At 31.1% G+C, this 17,873-nt stretch overlaps 2 protein-coding genes across 6 annotated transcripts; both read left to right on the top strand.

Annotated features, from left to right (window-relative positions):
• The first annotated feature begins 1,374 nt into the window (after nt 1-1,374).
• LOC106770612 (protein HAPLESS 2-like) lies at nt 1,375-2,290 on the top strand. The gene is made up of 3 exons (XM_014656411.1): nt 1,375-1,472; nt 1,557-1,657; nt 1,755-2,290. Exons 1-3 carry the CDS (start codon nt 1,375-1,377, stop codon nt 2,288-2,290), a joined length of 735 nt encoding a protein of 244 aa, XP_014511897.1.
• A 3,671-nt stretch (nt 2,291-5,961) lies between these two features.
• Nucleotides 5,962-11,428, top strand: LOC106772507 (protein MOS2). 5 transcript variants are annotated; one of them, XM_022785409.1, is made up of 4 exons: nt 5,962-7,561; nt 7,784-7,886; nt 9,000-9,092; nt 9,193-9,903. In XM_022785409.1, the coding sequence occupies exon 1, from the start codon at nt 6,098-6,100 to the stop codon at nt 7,502-7,504; it is 1,407 nt and encodes a 468-aa protein (XP_022641130.1). In that variant the 5' UTR covers nt 5,962-6,097; the 3' UTR covers nt 7,505-7,561; nt 7,784-7,886; nt 9,000-9,092; nt 9,193-9,903. The 5 variants fall into 5 exon arrangements, with proteins under 5 accessions (XP_022641130.1, XP_014514428.1, XP_014514429.1 ...); XM_014658942.2 differs by lacking the exon at nt 7,784-7,886; XM_014658943.2 differs by lacking the exon at nt 7,784-7,886 and having other exon boundaries at nt 9,000-9,100.
• The last annotated feature ends 6,445 nt before the right edge of the window (nt 11,429-17,873 follow it).

Here is a 17,873-nt window from a genome sequence, read left to right as displayed (position 1 = left end):
AATGATTAATTTATAAAATATTGTTTATTAAATTAAAACAAGTAAAACGTATTAAAAAAATTAAAAACAAAAAAGTTTAAAAAATATGTTAACTGGTTTTAGAAATAATTTTAACATATTTTTTAAAATTGTTTTTTAATTTAAAATTTAATAAATCTTTACTTAACGTAATGTTTTTCATATAGTTTTATATCAATTAATATTTTAATTTATAAAATATTATTTATTAAATTAAAATAAATAAAACATATTAAAAAAGTTAAAAACAAAAAAAAAATTATTAACGGGCTTTCAAAATCCGGTTAATATCTTTTTTAATTTTTTTAATTTAAAATTTAATAAATACTTAGTTAATTTAATATTTTCTTTTATATAATTTTATATGAATTCCATGTATATTCATATACTATATGTAGGGTAGCAATCGAGTTGGATCACATTCGAATTCAATTTAATTTAATGAGTACAATTCTAATTTAATATTTTAAAATTTATATTTGAGCATTTAATTTGTCGGTTAATAAGCTTCTAATTGTTCAAATTGTAAATTAATTTGATTGCATTTACCGAATTAAAAATTTATACTAAATTAAAGTTTTTAATAAAAATAATTTTTTAAAATAAATACATAAACACACTGAATCTTTAACTAAAAATAACATCTATAATTTTGATGATGACAATTATAATGGACTTTAACTTTATATAACTCATTATTAAATTTTAACACGATAGTATTATATTAAAAATAAAATTTTAAATATATTTATAAGAAATTAAAATATAAGTTTGAGTTGAATAAAATATTCATACAGTTGTAACTTATTATTTTCTATCTTAATTATTCATTTCACTTAATTTTATTTATTCAATATTATTTTTATCCAATGATCTTATTCTTAAATATTATTCGAATTTCTTGGGTTCGGTGGGGTCAGGGTTTTTTTTTTCCGGTCTAGCTGTATGGTTGTGGTTTTAGTAAGTTCTGCTTTTCTTCCCTGGGTCATCTCAAAGGATGGATTGATTTGATTCTTCTCCTTCAAGCAGTTATTAGACCTAGCTTTTTTGTCGACAGTTTTTTCTTTCTTTCAAAAATATGTAACAAATTTTAACGGTTACCACTTTTTCACTTTTTCTTTAACTTATTATGTATGTAAACATGGTGGTTGCATCCTCAACAAAGAGAGACAATAAAGTGGTTAGAAATGAGGTTAATTTTTTTTATGTTGGAATCAATGCTCTACAATAGCAGCCTATGCACCTTCTTTCACATCTTTTCTTCTACCATTGTTTGTTCAATCACATTATATTTTTTTGACATTGAATAGTATTAACTGTTCATGAATATCTCCTACAGCTCTTCGATTCTTGAATATGGGAAACGTCATTGAATCGTTTGCTTCGGGCTTGGGACAGGCTACTGGTAAACTATTTAGTTCTCCGATTGAATTTCTTTCTGGAAAGTCTTGCAGGTAAGACCCTCTCATTATGATTCATGTATGCATTTCTTCACTTCCACTTCATGCTTGATATATTTGTCTCTGGATGTGTTTCAGCTCAGCGTGTGGACCAACATGGGATTTCATGTGCTATATCGAAAATTTTTGCATTGCCAATATCCTAAAATTAGCCATGGTATTCATGCTATCGTACGTTGGTGAGTTCAACTGTTTGTTAGATTGCAGCATGGTCTGTTGTAGTGCTTGACATGACACGAACCTGAAACTGGATTTGTATGTTCTGTTTATTTGCAGTTCTGTTGTTCTTCTATCTGGTGCATAAATTGGGCATATGTGGATGTCTTTGCCGGTCTTCTTGCAAAATGATATGGGCATGTTTCTCTTCGTGTTTCCGTCTTTGGGAGTATTCTTGCACTTTCTTGTGTATTAAGCTACACAATATCAGGAGAACGAGGAGAATAAGAAGAAGGGTAAGAATGGACATGAAAAAAAAATTGTACTCAGGTGAAAGCCTTTCGCACCATTTTTCAACACATACAAAAATGAGCAGATCAATTTCGCGTAGTAGAGATTATAAAGCCTCTCACCTAAGAAAGTCTTTGCAACCAAGGAGACATCATGCTAGGGTTGAAATTAGTAGAGATCTTAGATGTAAAAGTAAAAGGAATCATAGTCTTGGAGAGCCCAGTTTCACAAGCAATGCCATTAAGCATGACAATCACATAGGCACAAGCAATCACATAAAGGTAATCCGTACATCTAAGTTTGCAAGAAAAGGTATATCTAGAAGGAATAGAGTTCTGCCGAGACAGAGAAGTAGAATCTCTTAGCTGAGGTTTCTTATGCGAACCACTTTGTCTCGCTGTATGTTTCTGATTTGTCGGGATGAAAGAACAAAAAAAATTTGGAATATACGAGAATCTGGAATGTTAAGAATTTATTCTTGGGTTTGTAAGATATTGCACATATCCTGTTTCAGCTTGTAGCATGAAGGAGTTCATTCCTAATATTGGTGTCAAGTGTAACTGAAGATGAATTCTCGATTCTACTGTAGAAGTAACAGGGCCTTGTGGTTTTGGAGAATATCATTCGTAATCCTTGTGTCGTATGCATATCCTAACATTTTCATCTTAGTCCAATACATCTCTCCTATGCTACTTTTTGGCCATTATATTTATCTCTCCCAGAAATATTAGGAATATTATTTATATTTTTTTGTAGGTAACATGTCACAAACAAGAATATTATCTAGTCCATTTTCTCAATTTATTCCCTCAAAAGAAAAAAAAAACCCAATTTTAGCACCTATTAATTTACTTGATGTTTCTAATATTGTATTTTTTTTTTATTGGAAATCATCAAACCTGTTAGAAAGAAATGATGGGAAATAGAGGAAATCAGAATTATATATGCAGCTTACAATAAAAAATGATTTGATTTTATTTGGGCATATACAATCTTTTTAAGATTTGAATATTTGAGCATCTATATATTTTTTTTATGATTCATAGTCTCAATGCTATCAGTTGGGTAATCCATTGTAACAAACAAGAATACACTAAAAACAAAATTGAAAAAAGAAACAATTTTACTAATATACCATAACACAGTTTAATACCAGATATAATTTATCGTCTAAGTTCTTAGCAGTCTCTATAAATAAAATCTAAACGAAGGGAATAATAAAAACGGTTTAAAAGAAAACAAAACCGTTAAATCATTTATAACAAAATGCATTAAGACTGTATAATTATTCTCAACATTACTAGATGGATTCTGTCATATCATATTCGAAACTGAGTATGAGATTCTGTCATATCATCACTCTTAAATATCAAAAATTATACTTTAACACGTCTATTTATTTTTGACATTAAAATAACATGGTAGATCTCACTATTTTAAATATTTTTTTTAAAAAAAGATAATTTTGAAAAAAAAATTAAAAAATACAGTGTTATTTGAGTATAATTAGCATTCCTTAAATATTTAACTAAGAAACTTTGTGTGACTTTGTTTACCAAGAGCATTTCACACTTTTTTTTTTCGAAAATTGAACCTAATTGACAAATTTAAACAAAACTCAAGACAAAAAAAAAGCTATTAAATCTATATTTTAACTAAACACGTTTAAAAACACTAATTATCAAAATCTCAAATACTTATTTTTATAGTTTCCACGCGATCCCAATTTTTATTATATTTATTTGAAATGGTCATTATTTTTTTTTAAATGTTTAATGTAGTTTTAAACTTTGTAATTTAGGTTTAAGTATTTTTTACAAATGTAAAATGTCCAACAGTGTAATCAATTAATGAAATGTCGTTTATTAATTGACTTGGGTTTTTTTAAAGATATAGTGAAGTGAATTTTTGTGTTTGGAAAGTATATTTTTGATCATGCTATCCTCCATCATTTGCCACCATCCATCCAAAAGTGAACCACCACCCTAACTCTAATCACGTACCACTACCACCACTAGTAACCTTGGGTCGTCTTAAACCATAATTTGTTACGTTTCTCGCGTATAAACAAGTAACCCCTATAGTAACTGCACAACCTTCGTGCTGCCACCAAACATTATGCCATTGGTACTCCAATCATAAAACTTCAACCTCCAATGTAAGAAGCGTCATCCATTCAACCTCCTCCATAGTCTTCGTCAACCTACAGTAGAGAAAACCCAAATCGCCAGTGAGGCCAGCTACAATCACAAACTAAAAACTCAGAAACATCTTCTCGATATCGCACCTCTATGAAGAAGAACCTTAAATCGCGATTTACCCTGCACAAATCAGAAACGGAGAAATCCCCAAATCAAAAACAAAAATCCTATAATCGCTCCAATTTGCGGACCTTTGAACTGTCACCGTCTTCGACCTGACATCCATTAATGCCATGGATTTTCTTCTCGCGACATAGGAGCAGAATTCCCTTGCATCATCAATCTGAAACCTCCACCTCCATTCCCATCGCCATCCGACCAGAGAAAACGTGAATCATCTTTACAGCAGCATAAGCAAGTCGCATTCTCAATAGCGATGCAAGAAGCTTTTCCCTCCAATCTAAAACTTTAATTTTAGGTAGGGAAGGAACTCACACATGACAAGACTTCATCAGTCAATTCATCTAGTCAAATAGGGAATAATAAGTCTAAAGTGTCAAGCGCGGTCAAATGATATTTCATTTACTAATTTCACTGTTGCACATTTAACTATTGACAATTTAAAATGACTTTTGAAAAAAAATACTTAATTCAACGGAAATTACAAAGTTTAGAAGTACATTGAACGTTTAAAAACAATTAGAACCATTTCAAAATGGGGACGAAAAATATATTAAGCCTATTTTCCACCTAACTCACACACACTAACCTTAGAAAGAGTTAGCCTTTGTTCGTTTGAGCTGATTTAATGTATGCGAGAATTAGCAAGGATGGATTTGCACAGATTTGTTGTGTTTGCATGCGCTGATTTGCGAAGAAAGAAAAGTGGGGAAAAGGAAGGATTTGCGAGATTGTCCACTTTTTAGCATCTCGCAGTTTTGCAAAGATTTGCGATGATTTATAACAAAAAGTCTTATGCCCTCTAGCAGCTGTGGAGAGTATCAACTGTGAAGATCTTCGTGAGGTAATGTTTCTCGCACACATTTATCTCGTTGTTGCATGTTGAAGACGTGTAAAATGGTGACTTCGGGTTGAGGAGAATGCCAGCATAAAAATCCAGACAAAAAGTAAAGTGGAGAAAGAGAGGAAGGAAATGAGAGAGATGTCTACCATGAAGAAGAAGACGAAAGTTCATGCGGTGTTTTATTCGGTTACAGCCATCGTATTCGATTCCAAGCTTCTTTATTTCTCAAGCACTGTATTTAGTTCCAGCATTGAAGCATTTCCAAACTTCGAAACTTCACGGTAAAGGTGCAAGTTGCTTGCTGACATAAAACTCTTCAATGACAGAAAATCTAACATGATAAAATATGTTTTAAATATCTTAAATGCTATTATTAAATAATATTTTATTTACTAGATTAAGTGAATAATTAATTAAAGAAATAAAATATATAATAACTAATTACATGATTTTATTTTTACTTAATTGAATATCTTATTAATAACAATAATTAAATATCACATAATTATTTATTCTACTCAAATACAATTTTATTTTATTTTCAAAATTAATTTTTATATTTTTTCTCTCTTATAAAGAAAATTATTTCAATTTACTAAATAACTAAAATTATTAAAAATTATTTCATTTTATTAAATTACAACTTTTTAAATTTTAAAAATTAATTTTATTTTTTTTCTTTATAAACATTTTTATATTTAAATATAACATTAACCATTATAATTTTATATTACTTTAATTATTAAAAATATTTTAATAATCTTTAATTTCTATTAATAAAACAAAAGTTTTTAAATATAACACGTGAATCAAATCCTACACTAATTTTCAAAATATTTTACTTTCAAATTCACTAAAAAAAATAAACAATACTTTCAAATTCCCTCAATTTCATTCAAATCCCCGCACACGAACACAACCTTAACGTTAGAAGAACCCTAATTGGTGCTGGTCGATCACCATCTTCTTCTCGATTCGATCTGATTCGTGAAAGAAGAAGCGAAAGAATGAAGCTTTCGTTTTCCGTCCCCTCATCGAAATCCCAATCGAAACCCAAACCCATCAATACCTTAGACGACACTTCCACCGCCCAAAACGACGCTGACGGATCCAAACATCTCATCACCGAATTCGATCCTTCCAAACCCGCTCCCTCCCTCGCCCCCAAAATCCTAATTCAGCCAATCCAAAACGAATGGAAACCCTTTAAGAAGATGAAGAACCTCCACCTCCCCACCGCCGACCCTGAATCCGAACCCCTTACATTCGAAGTCCACGCCGTCGACGGCCAACCCGACTCCGACGTCTCCTATGGCCTCAACCTCCGCACCGACAAAAAAACTGAGCAAAACAACAGCATCGCACTTCCGCCGCCGCCGCGCCGCGTTCCGGTGGACGGTACGATGCTGCAGAAGCTGAAGGACGACATGGAGAGGTTACCGGAGGATCGGGGGTTCGACGAGTTCAAGGATGTCCCAGTCGAGGGTTTTGGCGCGGCGCTGCTGGCCGGCTACGGGTGGAAGGAAGGGATGGGGATTGGAAAGAACGCGAAGGAGGACGTGAAGATTACTGAGATCAAGCGGAGAACTGCTAAGGAAGGATTGGGTTTTGTTGGTGATGCTCCTGCTGCGCTGGTTCGGAGTAGCAATGACAAGGACAAGAAGAAGAATGAGAAGAAGGAGAAGGTTGTTAGGGTTGTTGGGGGAAGAGATGCTGGGAGGAAGGGTACTGTTGTGTCTAGTATCGGTGATGATTATCTTGTTTTGGAGCTATCCAGAAGTGAAGAGAAGGTGAAAGTGAAGGTGGGGGATGTTGCTGAATTGGGTTCTAAGGATGAAGAGAGGTGTTTGAGGAAATTGAAGGAGTCGAAGATTCAGCGTGAGGATAGAGGGCCAAAAAGGAAGCGCGACAGGGATGAGTTGGAGAATAGAGTGGATGTTAGTCGGAGAGAGGAGAGGAAAGGGGTGGGTCGTAGGGATATGGTTGAGGAGAAGAGAATGGATGGTGGTAGGAGAGAGGAGAGGAGAGTGGTGGATCAGAGGAAGGTTTCTTGGCTTACTAGTCACATTCGGGTGAGGGTGATTAGCAGGGATTTGAAAGGAGGGCGGTTGTATTTGAAGAAGGGGGAGATTCTGGATGTTGTTGGACCTACCACTTGTGATGTATCAATGGATGAGAGCAGGGAGATTGTTCAAGGGGTGTCCCAAGATTTTCTGGAGACGGCAATTCCGAAACGTGGGGGACCTGTGCTTGTGTTGGCTGGTAAATACAAGGGTGTATTTGGGAGTCTGGTGGAGAGGGATTTGGAGCGGGAAATGGCCATTGTTAGGGATGCTGATACCCATGAGCTGCTAAATGTGAAGCTTGAGCAAATTGCGGAGTATATAGGGGACCCAAGCTTGTTGGGACATTGATTCTGTTCAATCTGATTCCGCGTATGGCTGTTTTCATTGAGATCAACTGATTTGCAAGTATGCATCTTTGGAATCTTTTATTTTCTTCTTCTTTAATACCCCGTGATAATATAAAGAGGATGAGCATCTATTTAAAGCTAAAACTTTTAGTTCGGATTGTTGTGTTTCATTTCACATATTGGTTGATCTAGTACTGTATGAATACAAGATAGCTTTGTAACAATGTTAGTCTATTTGCTTTGTTTGGTTACATTGCAATAATACCTTTTGTAATGTCAGATTTCATCTTAAACCAATTGGCATTTAGCAAAAGTTGTCCAACATATTGTAAGTCGCATTCCAGGAATTGAGCTAGGATGTGAGACTCCCGAGATGTAAAAAGGTGTAGTAAAAATAACTGTACACACTGCGTACAAGGAACGCACATGCACCATAAAACAGAACATAGATGCTTCGATGCTAATGCACCATTCTCTCTTAATGTACTCTCTTTGATTTAAATCAATATACACATCTATGTGTTTTTATTTTTATGTTAAATATAAAGATATTAATTATAAGCTTTAACCATGCAAATAGACTGTGTCAAAGTTAGGTTTTGGATATTGAGAACATCACAGGCTATAATATTCAAATCAAGGATATTTATTGGATTCTTCCTGAGTGCATTCCCATCAGTGTTCTGCTAAAACCCTCACTGAATACTTTGCATTGGTAATAAGTAGTATTAACTCTTCATGAATATCTCCTACAGCTCTTTGATTCTTGAATATGGGCAAGGTCATTGAATCCTTTGCTTCGGGCTTAGGACAGGCTATTGGTAAACTATTTAGTTCTCCTATTGAATTTCTTTCTGGAAAGTCTTGCAGGTAAGACATGAAGGATTATTCTACTCATTATGTTAGGGTATAAGGTGGGAGGTAATCATAAGGGTTGGATAACAATTAGGATAGGCGGAAAATATTTAGAAATAGTTATAGTAAATAAGAATATATTATAGGGAAATATTCAGTGTAAGAAATTTACAGTAAATAAGGATATATCCTAGGAAAATATTCAGAATAAGATAATTAGAGTAAATAAATATATATTCTAAATATTTTATTTAGAATAATATTCTAGTGAAAGATTTAACACAGTATGGGTGAGAAATAATTAATATAAATAAAGAAAGAGTCTAAGGTTAGAGTTATGCTGTTTATTATTGAGTTTTGTTGACAGGAGGCTACCATCCTGAGGGAGGTTATGCTCCCATATAATAAAAGGAGGTTATGTCTCCAATTATTGTATTACTCTTGTTTATTCAGATATTACCATCAATAAAAGATATTCATTTGTTCAATTCCATTCTTTCCTTATTCTTTTACTTGTTTTGAGTGTTTGAGAGATTGTTTTGGTTGGGTCTCCTATTCGGATTTGTAACACATTATGATTCGTGTATGTATATCTTCAATTCCACTTCATGCTTGATATATTTGTGTCTGGATGTTTTCAGCTCAGTGTGTGGACCAACATGGGATTTCATGTGCTATATAGAAAATTTTTGCATCGTCAATATCCTGAAATTAGCCATGTTATTTATGCTATGGTACGTTGGTGAGTTCAACTGTTTATTAGATTGCAGCATGGACTGTTGTAGTGCTTGACACGAACCTGAAATTGGATTTGTATGTTCTGTTTATTTGCAGTTCTGTTGTTCTTCTATCTGGTGCATAAATTGGGCATGTGTGGTTGAATTTGCCGGTCTTCTTGCAAAATGGTACGGGCATGTTTCTCTTCGTGGTTCCATGTTTGGGAGTATTCTTGCACTTTCTTGTGTATTAAGCTACACAATATCAGGATAACATGGAGAATAAGAAGAGTCAGAATGGACACGAAAAAAAAATTATACTCGGGTGAAAGCCTTTCGCACCATTTTCCAACACGTACTAAAATGAGCAGATCAATTTTGCGTAGTAGAGATTATAAAGCCTCTCACCTAAGGAAGTCTTTGCAACCAAGGAGACATCATGCTAGAATTGAAATTAGTAGAGATCTTAGATGTAAAAGTAAAAGGAATCATAGTCTTGGAGAGCCCAGTTTCACAAGCAACGCCATTAAGCATGACAATCACATAGGCACAAGCAATCACATAAAGGTAATCCGTACATCTTAGTTGGTAAGAAAAGGTATATCTATATCTAGAAGGAATAAAGTTCTGCGGAGATAGAGAAGGTAGAATCTCTTAGTTTAGGTTTCTTATGCGAACCACTTTGTCTCGCTGTATGTTTCTGATTTGTCAGAATGAAAAAACAAAAAAATGGAATTACGAGAATCTGGAATGCTAAATTTATTCTGGGGTTTGTAAGATATTGTACATGTCCAGTTTCAGCTCGTAGCATAAAGAAGTTCATTCCTAATATTGGTGTCAAGTGTAAATGAAGATGAATTCTCAACTCCACTGTAGAAGTAACAGGGCCTTGTGTTCTGGAGAATATCATTTAATAATCCTTGTGTCGTATGCATATCCTAACATTTTCATCTTAGTCCAATACATCTCTCCTGTGCTACTTTTTGGCCATTATATTTATCTCTCCCAGAAATATTAGGAATATTATTTATATTTTTTTGTAAGTAACATGTCACAAACTTGAAAAGAATATTATCTAGTTCATTTTCTCAATTTATTCCCTCAAAAGAAAAACCCCCAATTTTAGCACGTATTAATTTACTTGCTCTTTCTAATATTGTATTTTTTTTTTATTGGAATGAATAGCCGCGGAAATCATCAAATCTGTTAGAAAGAAATGATGGGAAATAGAGGAAATCAGAATTATATATGCAGCTTACAATAAAAACTGATTTGATTATTTGGGCATATAGAATCTTTTTAAGATTTGAGTATTTGAGCATCTATATATTCTTTTTATGATTCATAGTCTCAATGCTATCAGTTGAGTTATCCATTGTAACAAACAAGAAAACATAAACAAAATTGAAAAAAGAAACAATTTTACTAATACCACAACACAGTTTAATACCAGATATAATTTAGCGTCTAAGTTCTTAACAGTCTCTAGAAATAAAATCTAAACGAAGGGAATAATAATAAAGGTTTAAAAGAAAACAAAACCGTTAAAACATTTATAACAACGCATTAGACAGTCTAATTATTCTCAACATTACTAGATGGTTTCTAGTAGACGGGTCAAATTCAAAATGAAATATTATTCTAATACGAAAGGTCTATTTGTGGTTTTATTTCTATGTTAGAAATATCTAATTTGCTCAGGTTAATGACATGGTCTGGAGTAGATATTTATTTCATGTGGTTTGTTTCCAATAGATACATGCATTGGCACCACTCTGAAATAATTTCACACACTTGAAATGTCACCTAACTCTTTTACTGAGACTCTTGGTGTCATATGCTTTTAATACCTGAACCACGGTGATTTGAAAGTCTAGAGAGATTAACTTGGACAACTGCTACACTACCTACAGAATTCTTATTCATCTGTTTTAGCTGCACAGCGTTCTTCCAAAGGCCTCTGATGGAATGAGTAGGCTTCCTGCTGTAACGTGGTTCTTCACCTCAGATAGAAAGCAAAGATTTTTGCAATTATTTGTTTGAGAAATTCTCGTTTTAGGATCAGGACTAAATTAATAGAACTTTTGCTTCTTTGACCATTAGTGCTTTAGTGGATGACAGTGAACTTTTGCTTCGATGCTTTGAAAACCATGATGAATCAAACCTTGCTTTTGTTGTGGTGAAATTGTAGTATGTCCCTTCCAGGTTCTCAGATTTTGGATGTGGACCTGACTTGCTCAAATGTAGACAGACACATGTATGTTACTGTTTTAAGAACTTTCATGTATAAATTCCATACAGTCAAATACATTGTCTACCTAATAAACCCTAAAAAGAATATTCTAGTGGTGCCAGATTCATGAACATCAAGAGTGTTACAGTTTATTCCAGGTTGTCTTGCTTTGTAATAGCTGGGCACGAACTTGCTTTCATTTTCATGGGTAGCATTAATGCCTATCGGTACTTCAGGGTGTAACATACATCCAACCATTTTTAATCACTAAGATTACTAGCATAAAGGTGAGATTAAGTAGTAATCAAGTATTTGAAATTTTGAAAGATTAGGTCAAGTTACACTCTATTTATCTAAATAAAAGATTCATCACTATTTTATAAATAAATTTGCCTTTATTTTAGATATACTATCTCTGACTATATTTACTATTCTCGTATCTGCTTGTGGGTTACTTGCTCTCATTTGCTGATATTTATACTCTTTGTGTGTTTGGATACGAAGATGGGTCGGAGACAGTGGTTTTCAGTGGATTTGAAAGAAAAAAAAGAGATGAAGATAAGTCCTTCAAATTAAAGGAAAAAATATTGTAATTTGAGTAGATTTGATAATATAATTAAGTGTGACTTTAATATATATAACCCGATTAAAATAATTTACGTTCACCAATGTACCAATGTACTAATATATCTTTTGGTAAAATCAGCCACGATTTTCAGCTAGCTTAATGGATCAACTTGTCCTTTTTTACTGATCAATGGCAATCCCCTGAACAGGCTTTTTTTTTTTTTTTACTTTGATCCAAAATAAATTAAAACAAAAGGAATAATATGACATTTAATTAAGGAATGGTCTGTAGTTGTTTCTAATGCAATGCTATTCAATCTTGTTTCTTGTCTAGAATATGCATAACTATATCATGTAATTATGAGTTGATAACCTTTTTTTTTTTCCTTATGGTTGTCTTGATTTACCTCCAATGCAAACATTTGAAAACTATATCATAATTAACGTCTCATTCTACAAGAGAGACAGACACTATAAATGATTCTTTTGTGGTCTTTGTATTAGAAAATGGTGGGACATCGAACAAGAGACAATCCAAAGCATAATGAAATTGTGTCTCTCATTCTTATTCAATTTTTCACGAGGCAACATAAACCGGCAATGGTCAGTTTATAGTGTTTAAAATATTTAACTATTGGACCAAAGACAATGCTGGCTGTGCTGTTATTCACAGACAAATTATCTGGCTTAGACAATGACCAGCTGCGAAATTATAACTTGTTTTACTTCACTTCATTCGCCAAGATAAGCCAATGCAATCGTATTACTTATTTTGTTGTTTATAGAACAAAATCATCTTCCTACGTCTTAGTAATTATATTCTTGTTGGATCGAAGTAACAACAATTGTTTGTTCTGTCTGTTTAACAGCATTTAATCTAATCTGAGCACGTATATTCTATATTTGCAAGAAACGACACCTTTTGTTTTACGCCAATGAAACAGATTTTGTAGAAATCGGTGAAACAAGAAAAGGAAAAAATCTCTTTAACCATTCTTTTTTAATAATTTTTTGACAACACATATGTGACAGTCTATGATTGGTCCGTTTCAAATATTCTTTTAAACATAAATTCAAATAGACGAACAAAATAATAACACATAACCTGTTATCAAAAAGTTATTAAAAAAAAATTGTCAAAATATCATTATCCATAAGACAAAAGTTGAGTTTGTGAGGTGATAAGATGATAATGATTTTTATAAGAGGATAAGAGAAGGAAGGAGTGCATATAAAATGAGAAGAGGGGATGTATGAAAACTGGAGGGGACCAAGACAAGAGAAGAGACATGGAGTGACTGGAAAAGAATCAAAAGGACGCAGTGGGGTTTTCTGATAAGGGAGACGCACGTGGCTGCCCTAAACCTTATGGAAAAAGTAACTTTAACGATATTTTTTTAACAATTTTTTTAAAATACATGTGTTATAATTTATGATTGGTATGTTTTTAATATCTTTTAAATATAAATTCAAATAAACTAATAAAGTAATGACACGTGTTTTATTATAAAAAAAGTAGTCAAAAAATATTGTCAAAATATCATCATCCAAACCTTATTTCACCCAACCCAACCAAACACTCCACTATTCTCTCTCTCCTCCATCTCTGTCATCCCCAAACATAACACACTTCTTTTATTTTTCTATTTTTCACATTCTCTTCTTCAACTTAATATAAACACGTGTCAAATCTTTTACACTCATCTTTTTACATGCATTTCTGATATTTTCATCCCGTAGTAGATACTATTTTTGGATTCTCAAGACCCAAATATTTATATCTAATTACTTATCTATACGTTGCTTTAAGAATGAAATAGGGATCATTGTTTTTATATAAAGCTCATGATATCAAATATTACATTGTTAAGCTCATTATTATATGTTAATTATTCTGAATTTTTTCTTCAAATGAACTTTATAATTTTGTAATTAAAATGATCGAAAACAAAATTTCATAGTTTTTATCCTATGCAACTAAACCTGTAACATGGTATGATATATTTTTATACCTACAAAAGTAGATTAAGTCTTTTCTATTTTTAGTCAAAAACCCTTTGTCTTCTAGCTTTTTGAAAGGCGACACCATTATATATATTAGCAGATGTGATTTGAAGTATGTTAACACCTTCAATATAATACAAACAAACAGTGATACACGGATAATCTCATTATAAAATAAATAAATAAGAGACAAAAAAAAAAAGGTGAGACAAACGGATTTTGGGAAAACCCAAAATTAAAAACAAATTTCATATTAAGAATCAGAAAAAAAAAATACATTAAATATTGAAAGAGTGTAGAAAAAGTGACGTGTCATCCTAGATCCAAGTTAGGTTATTAAGATGGTTGAATTAAGTTACTAGTTACACATGATAAATATGATAGAAAGAAATGAAAAGGAAAGTGCTAGAAATCATATGATTATTGGATCCTTTTCCATAGACCTATAGCTCAATGGATGCTTTCAATATTCTTGATATTTTGTTCTCTTCAACTTGTCTTTTTTCATTTCCATCATTGTGCTTAAATATATTCTCGTCCACACCATTCAACGATTCTTTTGCAATTTTATTCTTTCAAAATTTTAAATTTTAATTTTGGTTAATGATTTGGCCCTTTGAAATTTCATACAATACGTGAACATTTTCTTGAAAAAAAAAATCATACAATACGTGAAAAATTAAGAAATTTCTATGACAAAAATATTATTTTTAGTATATGGTGATGCACTAATATTTTAACATAAATTTCATTAAATTCTCATTGTTAATTCCATCTAATATGTTATTATTTTTGTTTAGTATATTCACTGATTTAATACTAATTTATAAAAAAATTATTAATATCTAAAATAATTTCTATTATAAATAAAAAATTATAATTAATTTATGAATTAAACTTTAAAATTAATTTCCAAAATCTTGATAATTAATGTTAAAGATCATTTAAAACCTAATTTACAAATCAATTATATTTTTTTTATCATAATATAACTATTTTAAATATTAATAATCTTTCATGTATAAATTTGTATTTAAATTAATCATTAAGTAATTATTTTTTATATTTAAAATTAGTTGTTATTTAGAAATTTTCTGCTTAATTTAATATAAAAGTTGAATCAAATCAAAATAATATTATGTAATTAGATTTAGATTTATTTTACCATTTTGGTTAACATAAAATTATTAAACACTTATCATAAAAAAAAAAAAAAACTATTTAATATTTCATAATAAAAATTTCAGTATAAAGTACATATTTTGAAATTTTTATAGTTATCATCATATTCATAGTTTTAATTTTTCATATTTATAATTATGTTATGTTATAACAAATAGAAAATATAATACGAATTATATATATATATATAAAGTATACAGTCCCACTCTAAAACACATATTCATGTATATTTATTGATTACCAATTAATATTAAATGTATACTGTTATAATTAAATATAATAAATAGTTTAATTATGCTATTAATCTCCGATCTAAAATTTAAATAAAACAGATTAAAAAAATCTATAAAAAAAAAAGTTTTTTTAATCAAATACTTGTATGGGTGGCCTTCGTTTTCATTTTAATTTCAGAAACAACCCACTGAGCTACCATTATTTACAATGTTGCCCAATTGTACACCGACAAAAGCCTGCCACTATACTGATGTTGTTAAGTAATAAATTCTAAGTTTTAAAATAATTTTTCATAATTAGGTGAATCATTAATTTTAATCATCATTCCATGACTACATCTTTTTTCACATCTGAACTTTAAAAAATGCATAGTAGATATGAATATTCAACAACTAATTCATACAAAATCAAATAAAAAAAACTAAACCACCTAAAAAAACAATTTGAAAGTATATTTACTAATTTATCCTTATTCACTCTATAGCCAATTTGCATATTCTTTTAAGAAACTTATTAAAAAAAAAAAAAAACTATACGACGATATAAAACTTATTGTGATTTTGAGACTCTTATTTTTGTTGGAGTCCTGTTTTTGTTTTAGAATTGTACACTATACGTATTTGTTTACAAATATAATTTGTAGGTTCTAATACCTTCATACATACAACTTCAACGGATCACGTTCCATTCATTCATTTTTCATGTGTTGATAATAGTGTTTTTTTTTTGGTCAATATTGATGAATTAGATGCATTAGTAAAAGAAGTAGGCCCATTGAAGTGGATACGTGGCACACGTGAAAGTGGGCTCAAAGCCAATAATTCAGCAAGGCCCACCTTCCATAAAGATTTGACCGTAAACTCAACCTTTTTGTTGCTTGGTTTAGCTAAAAGTGCGGTGTCTAGAGTTTTAATTTAGACACCTTTTTTTTCTCACCAAAAAAATTAATAGAAACACTTTTTCTTTTCTTTGAGACTTGAAAAAGGAAACACTTAATTTTAATACTTGATTTAAAATAAGAGTAAGCTGATTAAAATAGTTTATGTAATGTTGTTAGGTTGAAGACAAAGAGGATAATTGCTCTCTCCATCTCACTAAGATGTGAGAACAAAATTATTCATGTCACCCACACGTCTTTGTCTTACCTACGAGTTTAACTATCCTAATTGGGTTTTTTTTTTTTCTTTTACAAAAATACTAAATCATTAAATATTATAAATATTATTATTTAAACAATTTTCAAAATTATATTAAATATTTGTTCTTTTATCATTAGAGACAACTATGTTCAAGTTTGAGGAAACTCCTATAAACAACTAAAACTTAAATCTTAAATGGTTGGCTAAATTAAGTAATAATGTGTAAGTTGATTCAAGCACTTATTGACATGCATATTAATGTACTAGTTCAATTTGATTTTTATTTTTTCTTAAAAGTGAGTTAAGTATATTTAAATATCTGTAGTTGATTCTCTAAACTTATAAAATATTTTTAATCCTGTCAAAATTAAACCAAACATTTCTTATTTCTATTAAAATTACGGAACCTATTTAAAAAGTTTGAAACAGTTGAAAGATCAAATCATGCTGCCTAATCAAAAGACTTAACTACAAATAATTAATAAACTTAGAATTTAATGACAATATTTCAATGTATAAAAACTAACATCAGAAGGAATAGTGTAACGCTTTGAGTTCAAGCTGCAAACACTTTATAGATGCCGCCCTTTTAGGTAAAAGATAAAAAGGTAGATTCCAAAATCCATCTATATAAAATGTTACAACTGTGTGCTAACTGTTCCAATTTTTGAGTCATCAACAAAATCTTTACTTCAAATGATTAACAGGGCCTACACCATGCCAATAATTATTCAGTGCTACTTCCTATTAACTTAATCTCACTTACATACCATCTTTTTGTTTCTTAACCAACACCTATATCTTCATATTACCTTTTTACACTGTAGTAAATTTCATAAGCCAAAATTTGTGTCTACACTTGTTTTAGCGAGTTAGATCAAGAGCCTTCACACACACAACTGCTGTAAAATATGAAATTAATGTGCCATACTCTGTGTATAACTATTCCAGTTCAGTGAAATTGCGGAAATTCAATACACTTCAAAACATAATCTGGATTAGGATTTGCTATTTTTCCCACCTATCTATGAAATTCATACCAAGCTTCCATATCTGTGGGAAAGTATATGCTCGAAATTAAGCACCATAATAGATATGGTAAGATAAAGCCTCTTTCTCTGAAATTTGTAGAAAGTTTTGAAGACCACCGGAAATTCTGTTGAGAAAGGGATTTTGGGGACTCATACTCCTTAACTGGAATCACTCGTCAAACTTGCCATGTCAGAGTGAACTCATAAAAGATCATATTAAGATACAAACTTTGTTCTAGATTCTGAATATGCACAACAAGCTGTTAAATAATTATTTATATGCTCTAGTTTTCAAATGATATTTCCTTCATGTGGATCTAACTAATATGGAGAGAGAACAAGAATCAGTGCATCAAATAGAAAAAAGAAAGCTAAAGAGAAAAAACAGTAGAAAAATAAACTCTGAATG

Source organism: Vigna radiata, chromosome 8 (genome assembly GCF_000741045.1).
Source record: "Vigna radiata var. radiata cultivar VC1973A chromosome 8, Vradiata_ver6, whole genome shotgun sequence".
Lineage (NCBI taxonomy): Eukaryota > Viridiplantae > Streptophyta > Magnoliopsida > Fabales > Fabaceae > Vigna > Vigna radiata.
The sequence above is the reverse complement of the archived record's forward strand: the minus strand, read 5'-3'. Positions and strand labels throughout refer to the sequence as shown.